General features: G+C 40.4%; 1 protein-coding gene across 1 annotated transcript; it reads left to right on the plus strand.

Annotated features, from left to right (window-relative positions):
- Positions 1–64: 64 nt before the first annotated feature.
- LOC134620605 (tetratricopeptide repeat protein 39C-like) lies at positions 65–11,106 on the plus strand. The gene is made up of 14 exons (XM_063466824.1): positions 65–603; positions 1,357–1,405; positions 2,233–2,361; positions 2,806–2,920; positions 4,040–4,400; positions 5,472–5,640; positions 5,954–6,047; positions 6,146–6,253; positions 6,345–6,454; positions 7,738–7,861; positions 7,948–8,045; positions 8,145–8,249; positions 8,361–8,399; positions 8,497–11,106. The coding sequence occupies exons 1-14, from the start codon at positions 458–460 to the stop codon at positions 8,584–8,586; spliced, it is 1,737 nt and encodes a 578-aa protein (XP_063322894.1). The 5' UTR covers positions 65–457; the 3' UTR covers positions 8,587–11,106.

The raw sequence follows: 11,106 nt of genomic DNA on the forward strand, positions 1-11,106 counted from the left end.
CGTTATGACGCCAGGCCGTTTGACGAGCGCATTACGTGGGGCTGTCAGAGCAGCACAGCAGCCGCGTTATGTAATGCATCGGGTGTTGCTGCACGGATCTCAAGATCTGGAGGAAAAACTGACGGATGGCTGATTTGGTAACAAATAACCGCGTGCTGGCGTTTGACTGAGCTTACAACTACAATGCTATCTGTAAACTGTAGGAGTGCAGTGTAATAGAGCCTGGCTCGGGCATCGGTGCCCATCCCTGAGGTGCACAGACGTCTGGAGCCTGCGGAAGCTGCACATCTTCTTTTTTTTTTTCTTTAGCCGGCCGCTGGCGCGTCTCTGTTGAACGTGTTCTCTTATCTCAGTAGAAATAAACCAATGCGGGTTTGGTTGAGGGAAGAAACAACATCGTTTTTTGTTCTTTATTGCGTTGGTTTGAGCCAACAGCCGCTGAGCTGTGGTATAAACAATGGCGGGTCCCGAGCAGTCCCAGCAGCAGCAGCAGGTAGAGGAGAAGGCAGAGCACATAGATGATGCTGAGATGGCTCTGCAAGGCATTAACATGCTGCTCAACAACGGCTTCAAGGAAAGCGACGAGCTGTTCAGGAGATACAGGTAATTATTTTGCGCATTAATCGCTGCAATCTTGCTGAAGCCTACAATATAGGGAATTTTTTTTAAGTCTGAAACACTATATACACAGTACAGTATGTACCTATGGATATGGATCCACATATACCTCAAACGGAAGAATATTTTTTAAAGAACTTTACTATCTTTGAGGATCTGTCTGATTTATTTAACCCCATTTAAAATGGAAGTCATAGCACTAGAGTTGAAATTAAGAAACCAGGTGACAGATGTAAAAACAAGTTAAGAAATCAAAGAAAAGGTTAAACGATATCAGTTACTTTATTGCTGTATTTTCTATCATGAAAGTATTTGCTGATTTTGTGGTACATTGTAATAAACGTAAATCAGTTTAAATGTATTTTAACTTATTGATCGAGATAAAACATTTTGGGATTTCAGCTTTAGCTCTGAAGACTTGTGAAGGATAAAGGATATTTTTTCAGGCACAACAGATTAATGATACTTGTTTGTTGCAGCCCTACGTGGCCTCGGTAAATGTATGCACTGAGACACTTGCATTTTCCTCCTTGCATGTCAGACAGATAGTCCTTGGCAGCGGTCATGACAGCTTAAGATGAGACTTGTTTCTGCTCTGTTTGTGCCAACAGAAAAAGTTACTGTCTGCAGCTCCTTTTAAAAATGTTCATTTTGGTTTTGCAGGACACCCCAAAAATACACAAAAAGCATAATAAAGATTTTTTTTTTCCTGTTCTCTGGTTTTTTGTTTCTCCACAGGAGCCAGAGCCCATTGATGAGCTTTGGGGCCAGTTTTGTCAGCTTTCTGGTGAGTTTTCTTAGCCAGTAGTCCAAAAAGTTGGTAGAAAAAATAGCAATGCACTGAAAGAGGTGTGAAAGATGCAAGAGCAGAGTTAAAATAATGGCCATCCCATCACAGTTCACCCAGGTATTAGGACCTCATTGTCACCACTACATCCTCTCCTTTGATTTGCTTTTAAATCCATTAACATAATGGATGCTTCTTCCTCTCAAGATCAGCATCACTCTTGCAGTGAGGCACATTACTGAAATGCTTCAATAATGGCAGAAGGAGATTTTTCACAGCATGGTTGTCACACACACACTCACAGACACTGCTGTGTCACTCCCACTCGTGTCGACACTCGCACAGTATGATGTCATCCTCTGTCCCCAGATGCTAAATGGCCCTGAAGGCTGTTGGGGGTGCTGACATCTGACCAATCATTGCAGGCACTCACACATGCCCAGTGGCATTTAATGCATCATGCATAATATTATTACAAGCTAGTATAAAACCACAAAATTAATTTAATTCAAACAAGAAATTATTCTTGTTTTATATTTAGCATTTCACCCTGTGTGTGTATTCTGTTGGGCTGCATCTTTTCAGCCATCCCAAACACAGCTGTGCACAGATGTCACTGTGTTCCTCCATTCATTATTTTGTAGAAAGAGCCCTTTGTCCTTTCCTGCTTTTAAAGCTATTACATAATGCTCCTTCACTCTTAGATTGTAAGCTAGCTAATGCATAAACATACCTTACAAAACAATACAAATTCATTTGAAGATAGTACTAATGTAAAGCAATGAAATATCACCAGACAAGGACTTTTTTTCTGCCTTTCACTGCAGAATGCCATGATGACATTTGAGGAGGAGAAGATGCAGACTGCCTGTGATGATCTGAGGACCACTGAGAAACTGTGTGAGAGCGACAGCGCTGGAGTCATAGAGACAATCAGGAACAAGATTAAAAAGAGTGTAAGTGCAACGCTATTAAAAAAAAAGAATTCAAAGTGTATATTATAGGGCTTTCTGGAGGGCGCTGAAAAAAAGCTGTAGACTAAACTGATAAGAGAGCTTCCATTAAATTTGGGGCTGAACTGAAATCCAGAGATACTGTTAGTACAGATTTAGATGGATTCCACTGTTGCTGGCATCTTCTTGTATCACGGCCGGTACAGGCTGCAATTCAGATAACTATGTTAGGATCCTCAGCTTTAGGCGTAATGATGCAGGCAGCAATGAGATCATGCCAAACTCACTCACAGATTCAATTAGTACTCCTGGGAAATTTAATCAACAAACTGGGTGAGGAGTGGAGGGTCATTCAGGAAACTCCCCGTCCCTCATGCCTGCCGACGGCTGGGGAAACGAGATGCATGCTGGCAACTAAAGACGTGTGCTTGTGTGTGCGTGTTACAGATGGACTCTCAACGGTCCGGCGTTGTTGTCGTGGACCGCCTGCAGAGACAGATAATAGTCGCCGACTGCCAAGTATACCTTGCTGTGCTCTCTTTTGTCAAACAGGAACTCTCAGGTAATAAACAAAGAACCATCACAAGCCGGTATGATCTGAATCTGCATCACTCATGAAATAAACCAGTGTGTGGGAAAATGGGGATTAGAGTCTGTTGGTCTATCATGACTAGGTTTGCTTGATTGTTGAACTTGTACTTGACATTATAATTCTGATTATTTTGCATGATTCATTAAGTTAACGAACCTGTGGGATTTTCTTGAACTTTAAATATAATTCAAGTGAAAAGCTAAGAGAGGTGCAAGTGGTGACAGACACAGGGTTGGCTGTTAGTGCCCTCAGAGGAAGAGTCTTGTTTTTTTGGTTAGTAAAGCCTGTCTTGCAAGTGCAGTAGATGGTCCGTGCTCGTCCACGACCTTCAGTGTAAGCGTCTTACACCAGAGGTCAGGCAGCAGACTCATCTGCCTTGGCGAATCTGTATAATAGCATCACACAGAGTGATGGAGATTTGTCACCAAACACCCACTTACTCAGATGAGTTTTGTTTTAAAAAGTGTTAAGCAATTAATGAAATAATAACACAGAAATTCAGCTCAATGGTTCTCAGGTGATCCTCATTTCTTATGTAATTTGCCGCCTGAAAGATGTGAGAGTGCTAATGTCTGATGCTGTCAAGATTAGACGTTCAAAGATCTGTAGCACGGAGTCTGTGTAATATCCATGTGAGACTGTGTGAGATAGTGCAAGTAAGTGTTTGGAGAGTTCGCAGTGATTAAATTGTCATCTTTTGTCCTGTCCTCTTGGATACTCTAAAAGCTTCTTCTGGTTCTCAGCATTTTTGATACAGATCATACACCAGCAGTGTATTTCCAGCAGTGAGAATCTGGCTACAGCAAACTAAATGAAGTATAGTCGTTTCTGGTCTGAAATTGACACAATTTGGCACTTAATAAAGTTAAATATTGAGTAAATGGTAAGAATTTATAGTCAGGCCTAAGACTTACTTTCATGGATGGGTTGTTGCAATCAGTTAGATAAATTAGCAATAAATTCAAAACCATAACAGAAGATTTAGAGTTTTTTATAGTTGTCTTCTGGGTTTCTGGGTTTGTTCTTCCACCTCAGCATGTCGGTGCAGAGCGTCCTCCAAAATATCTTATTTCCTGTTTCCACTGACAGCGTATATCAAAGGAGGCTGGATTCTCCGTAAGGCTTGGAAAATGTACAATAAGTGCCACAGCGACATCAGCCAGCTGCAGGAGGCCTATCAGCGGAGGTCCTCTGGGAACCAGGACTCCCTCTCAGCAGACAACGCCAACCACAATACACCCGTGGAGAACGGTGTCACAGCTGAAGCCCTGGACCGCCTCAAGGGCTCAGTCAGCTTCGGTTACGGCCTCTTCCACCTGTGCATCTCCATGGTACCGCCACACCTGCTCAAGATTATCAACCTGCTGGGTTTCCCTGGGGACCGACTCCAGGGCCTCTCCTCCCTTATGTATGCAAGCGAGAGCAAGGACATGAAGGCCCCTCTAGCTACGTGAGTGAGCGGAGGTCTTACCGTTTATTACATCAGGCTCATTTCTACAGCAGGAACTCAGAGCGGAAGTTTTATATGTGAGCAGCTTCCTAATCTGCTGTTTCAGACCCTCTAATTCCATTGCAGAAAACGATCCTTAAAACTAACTGAGGTGACATATTTTGTTAGTTTAAACAACATAAATATTAACAACAATAAAGGGAACAGAGATGGTTGATGGTTGATAGCTGATGGTGACATTTCAGTGTAAAAATACTGCTATTTGAGGAATGCAGCTGCTGTTCATCATCTTATAGAAATGTTTTGTGCAACAAGCAAACAGTGCAGTTTTTCATCGGGCACTTAGAAGTATCTTCATCTAAGCATGTACCCTTTCCCTTTTGTTAAAACAATCCTGAAGAGGTCCAGTGGGGGCAGTTACTGTTACTCAAACAGCATGCAAAGATACCTGCATCCCTAAAATGGCCCACAAGTTCCTGCAGTAGAAAATGATCTTTAGAAGGACAGAAATGAAAAGGAAATGTAGTAAATGTAATTAGCTACAGTTCGTGCATCATTAATCACATATAGTTAATTTAAGACTCACAAGATTTTTAATACAGCTTTGCTTTTATAAAACAACAAATAATAATAAACAAATTAGGAATTGCTGAGTGGTTCTTAATGTTTTTGTTTAAGCTTAATTACTTGTTAATTAAGCTTTCACAAACTATGAAGCATATAGTAAAAGATCGTCACATATGAGTTCTTCTTTTCCCCCTCTTCTAAATTTAAAACAGTCTCACCAACGGTCATTTAACAGCTATTTGGGGGTTTTTGATTACATAACATAGAGCTTGTTAGCCAATCAGGGTCCTATCTTCACCCTGGAAAAAGCAGCTGATAATATAGTCTCACTAATGGGTTTATTTGACAGCTGCGTGTCAGCTTTGGGAATTAATTTTTAATCTCAAGTTTTAAGCCACATTGACAAGACGTTTATAAGCTTAATTCCATTTCAGAGATTTAGACTGAAGTAGTGAGAACTGTTATCTGACCACTCTGGGCTCAATCTCCTGTTTTGTTGCTCAGGTTGGCCCTCTTGTGGTACCACACTGTAGTGCTGCCTTTCTTTGCTCTGGAGGGCTCGGATACGCATGCAGGACTGCTGGAAGCTAAAGCTATTCTGCAGAGAAAGTCGTTGGTTTACCCCAACTCCTCTCTCTTCATGTTCTTTAAAGGACGAGTCCAAAGGCTAGAGGTATGTAGCCTTTCGGTAATGGTCAGCGACAGATCAGTCAGCAAGTCCATATTAGCTGCAGATGGTTTATTTGTGTTGTGCTCCATGAGAAATACACAGTAGACAAAACATTCTTCACTGTAGTAGAGTATGAAAAATATCATTCACCTCTCTGTGTTTTGAGCACATGCACTTAATATGCATGTCAGACGGTTCATTAACTCACCAGCATCTAATCAACCACCTACTGATCCGTCACCCAGCGCATGCATGTAGTCTGTCTAACATGATTACCGTTACCTGTTGGTGTGTGTGCTCTCTCCTCTGTCCCCAGTGCCATATCAACAGTGCTTTGGCCTGTTTCCATGATGCATTAGAACTTGCATCAGACCAAAGAGAGATCCAGCATGTGTGTCTCTATGAGATTGGTACGTGTTTCCTCATCAGGTTAGTCGTGACATACTGGCTGTTGGCGCAGACTGCAGTGATAGATGAATTGCACTCTGCCTGCTTGTCTTTGGAACAGGCTGGTGTAGCATGATAGAGCTGAACTTTGAGGATGCATACAGGGCATTCGAAAGACTGAAGAATGAGTCTCGCTGGTCACAGTGCTACTATGCGTATTTGACCGGAGGTAGGTGTGGCATACACTAACAAGCGATACTGTTAGGATGCTGTTCCTTTTGCTTTAGCTCCTAAATGGTCCTCTTTGTGTGTTTTTTCAGTGTGTCAGGGTGCTTCAGGAGACCTGGATGGAGCAAGTGGAGTTTTCAAAGACGTTCAGAAGCTCTTCAAGAGAAAAAACAACCAGATAGAGCAGTTTGCTGTGAAAAGGGTGGGCACTCTGATGACACCTTTTTATCTTTTCTTTCTTTTACACAGAGTAGAGCCAGTGAGGGTCACAGGTTGCGCTTCACTGCACAGCTGAAGTCAACTGTGACATTTTCACAGGACAGAAGTTACATCTAGTACCTGATTTAATTCATGGACGGTACAAAACATGAACATAGCCATCACAGCTAATGAGTAGCCACATTATTCTTAGCCAGCGAGCATGCCCTGGATAAGCCTCATTTCTATAAGGATCATATTTTAAAAGCTGGACTTGTATTCAAAATGTTTTATTCAAAATGACTGTGAGCCTGTGAGGACGGTGTTTATTGAGGTCAAAGGAGAAAAGAGCCAACACCCATTTTCCTATAGTCTTAAATACAACTTAGAATAGAATACAATAGAATAGAATGACTACTTTACTGTCATTCAGCAAAAACAGACAAACTCCACTGTCCTCAGCATTCATTCATTTAAAACAGTGCAGGAACAGTGTTTCTGCCACCCTGGGCACCACCTGGTGGCCAGTAGAAAGAATGCAAGACTAAGGCGACTTGCTTTCACTTTTCAGACTCAGAGGTTAAAACCATGTTTATAAAATTTAGTTTCTATGGATTTTTCCAGGTGGCTTGTGAAGGTACTGCATGTGGACAGAAAGACATTATTTATAATAAACTAATAACTTAATGCTCATAAAATAAACCTAGTGTATATAAGTTAAATAATCACTTCTCTGGTCTTAGACCTCCAAACATATTTTGTTTTTATTTTGAGTTTAAATCATGGAAGCTCTCAGGTGGAAAAACACAACTCAACAGAGGACAAAAATGAATCCTTTTAAACGAAAAGAAGGAAATATTTAATCTTACTCTAGTTTGTTGATCAGAGTTTAAAGGTTTGGGTTTCACATTGGGTTGAAGCTTTCTTCAGTTTAGAAATGGAACTGTTTCCTCTTTCTGGCAGCTCTTCCCACACAGACACATTTTAACAGCACAATCAACCATTAAAATTGTAATTAAAAGCAGTAACATTAGCCTTTCAAGTTTGTTTTAATCATTTGAGAGTTACATTAAAAAAGCTTTTTTATGTAGCAATCCTGTGTAGTTCTACATATAATAATGACTGGGAGTGACCAATAGGACTTTCTATTAAAACCAAAAGAAATCGGTTTCTGTGCCAAGTAAGTGTTTGTGGTGGTAAGTGGTGACCTCTGGTGAAATGTCTGACTCTTCCACCGTACGACAGCCTCTCTAATGTTTTTCTACATTTTCTGTCTCCTGCCTGCAGGCTGAGAGACTGAGAAAGATGTCGCCCTCCAGAGAGCTATGCATTCTTGGCGTAATCGAAGTTGTTTATCTGTGGAAAGCACTGCAGAACTGCTCCTCATCTAAACTGCAGATAATGAATCAGGGTGAGGGTAGCCCATACGATTCAGATCAGCATTACCTTTGTCATCATCTATCCTGTGTAATCATTTCCTGTTTTTGGGGGGTTCAGTGTTGCAGACTATAGATGACACTTCGTGCAGAGGCCTGAAACACCTCCTTCTCGGTGCCATTCATAAATGTCATGGAAATATGAGAGACGCTGTTCAGGTATCAATCCGCAGCGACACACTGAGAGGCTTTGCAGTGGATCCACACTGGCAGATTTACTCATTTTGCTCTGCCTTTTCCTTTTGTGTGGCCTACTAGTCATTCCAGCTGGCTGCTAGAGATGAGTACGGACGACAGATCAACTCATACGTTCAGCCGTATGCCGTCTATGAGCTGGGATGTGTACTCCTTGCAAAGCCAGAGGTCAGCTTGCTGGTCACAGCTTTTAGATTTTTTTTAATTTGTCTGAGATGTTGGATGTTGTTGCGACTACGTGCCTGATTATAACACCATGGTTTTTGTGCTGCTATTCAGACGGTGGGAAAAGGCAGATCACTGCTACTTCAAGCAAAGGTAAAAATAATAACTTATAAGTTATTTGAATTAGAATGAACTCATTTGCAGTTTTCTCAAAATAAACATTTTAATACATGTCTATATTATGTTTTAGGAGGATTTTACAGGCTACGACTTTGAGAACCGGCTTCATGTTCGCATCCATTCAGCCCTGGCCTCTTTGAAGGAAGTAGTGCCTGTGTGACTCCAAACAACTATGAGCATCAATGGCTGAATTTTTAAGCCGTTCAGAGTAACTGTTTGATGTCTTAGTGAAGGATTTGGGGAAATACATGTTTGTTACCCCACCCAGTCAGACTGACAACCAAGTGTCATCTCAAAAATAGCTAGTGTGGCTATTACTAGCAGGCTTAAAACTATGCCTAAAGTTTTCAAAGTTATACTTTTATAGATGTATATTGTTAGCCAGCAAGTTAGCCACCAAAACCTATGTTGTTGCTGCATGGTGCAAGAAATATTAAAAACTTTAGGGCAGATTATTTTCATTGTATGATGAGGTGAATCATAGACATCAAGCTAAAATCTAAATAAGAAAATCTGGGAGCTTTACGAATGTGTTTCTTTTAGTTTACGTCCAGCTACGATAGCTGTTTTCACCTCCAAGGCATCCATGTCCTGTTTCTGGATATGATCCACGTAGATGAAACTAAACGAGTCCTTATCCCTGGGGAAAAATAACAAACAAACTCATTTCCTCCAATCTTTAACTGTTCCTTTAAGTGTTTTTCTCATGCATATGTGTAAGCTAGCTTGTAACAGTGTACCTCATTAACTTGTGTATTTGGATGACTTTAATGAAGCCTCTCCCTTCAGTGAGCAGTTTACTCAGCACACAATGAGAGTGGAATTCCCTCAATAATAGTTTTAAAATGGATAAGATACAGTTAATATTGCTTTTACATTTGTGCCATCTCACTCCAACTATAAAAAAGAAAATGCTAAAATAAATTCAGTTTTTTTTTTTACCACATAACATATTGTGAACAGGAGTGAGTAAAATGTAATATTTGATATATTTAATATATTTAATACATTCTTATACAGACAGATGACAAATTAATGGAAAGAGAGCAGTGGTGTTTCTATCGTGTCACCTTTCGGAAAAATTTTTTAAAATCAGCCGTTTTGAATAAAAAAGCAACCAAGCTGAATTTTAGTAACAGACGGTTCAGCACTATGACATCAGCAAACTCTTGTTTGTTTCCCTACATAAACCTGGTTTCACTTTTAACCTCGGCCTCTGTGCTGTTATGTGCCTCTCAAGTGGGCCCTGGGGGGACCCAAGAGATCTGTTATGCTGTGGAGGGTTATTTTGATGTCTTGGTTTTGATTCACTTGTCCTCTTAGAGATATGAATCACGGCAACTACTTCAAAAAACTGCTCAAATAAACCCTAGATTTTTGCATTTCAGTACGGCTTTATCCTATAATGAAGCAGTTTAATCCTTAAAGGCGATTCCAGGGCGACAGTGCCTCCATCTATAAGACATGAGGGTCACAGAGTTGATCGATAAGTACAAATATTATGCGAATCCCATGGTATGGCCTCATTAATTACTAATATGGGCTTTTCCTTTAATTTGTCACCTGTCTGTAAATTATTAAATAGCTTGCTAATGTTTCAACTGTCACTTCAGTGTTAAAATCATGCTTTTGGTGACTAAATTTTAGTAATCTGCCTGTGGACTTTGAACAAAATGGACATTGAAACGAGTGATACCGTATCACACAGTGTCATTACTATTCACAGTGGAAATAAACTAGCAAACTAACATGGGAATAGTTAAATAACGTCACTGGTCACCTAATCCTACAGCGGCTCAAGTAGCTGGACCTTTAACAAATGAGACGACCACACTTCACAATGCCCTCATGGTGTTGCTATGTGAAGACATTGGGCGTGGCTCCTGTGCACTATGCATGGCATGGCAGGGTAACAGTGGCTTTAAGACTGTACTGAAGTCAAATGTACCTGTGTGTCCAGTCCTGCATATATATATGAAGGTATTATAATACAGTACCTTCAGTGCTGTCATGTTACCTCTTGAAAGGTGCTGCTAAATGTCAGCGTAATAAACATATATTACTAGTGACTTCTTTTGTTAGTGTTTTAGTGATTGAAGCTTTTGAATTAGTTCTTAATAGTGGCAAGTTTATATATTACATAAGAGGAGGTGCACTTTTTACAAGCAGTATTTATGCTGTTTTTAGTTTGACTGCTGTGATGGCCGGCGTTAGCAGCTGAACTGACTCAGTATGATCTTGTATTGGACAAAGAACATTGGTGAGAGTGGTTTTGACAACCTTTTTAACCAGTTTAACACTGTACATATGAAAACTTCTGTGCAGAGAACTGCCTTTTATGAACAAGCACTCCAAGGCTTTTGTTATCTGAGCAATACAAGCAAATGAAGGGTATCATATAGTCATTTAAAAAGGCTTTCCACACTGACTCTGTGTTTTTCATCACATCACATTGTAAAATTAAAGGTTTATTTTGCTGACATATCTGGTAAGACAGTGCTAGTCATCCCTTGTGGCTGTGATGGATATAACATGTGGTAAATGTTGAGCAGTTGAATGCACCCAGTACTTCTGTCACCGAAAGATTTTCTTTTGTCACGAGATTATGTTGGAATTAAAGTTACAAGTCAGGATGATGGTGTTCCAATGTGTCACTGAACAATAAACTGTTCTCCATTAA

The sequence above is a fragment of the Pelmatolapia mariae genome, linkage group LG23, assembly GCF_036321145.2.
Source record: "Pelmatolapia mariae isolate MD_Pm_ZW linkage group LG23, Pm_UMD_F_2, whole genome shotgun sequence".
Lineage (NCBI taxonomy): Eukaryota > Metazoa > Chordata > Actinopteri > Cichliformes > Cichlidae > Pelmatolapia > Pelmatolapia mariae.

Bases quoted from the DNA above. Each gene is read 5' to 3' on its own strand.
- LOC134620605 (XM_063466824.1), top strand. From the start codon at position 458: ATGGCGGGTCCCGAGCAGTCCCAGCAGCAGCAGCAGGTAGAGGAGAAG. The intron at 2,362-2,805 runs GTAAGTGCAACG...TGCGTGTTACAG, and splicing joins GGAACAAGATTAAAAAGAGT to ATGGACTCTCAACGGTCCGG. The intron at 6,455-7,737 runs GTGGGCACTCTG...TCCTGCCTGCAG, and splicing joins AGCAGTTTGCTGTGAAAAGG to GCTGAGAGACTGAGAAAGAT.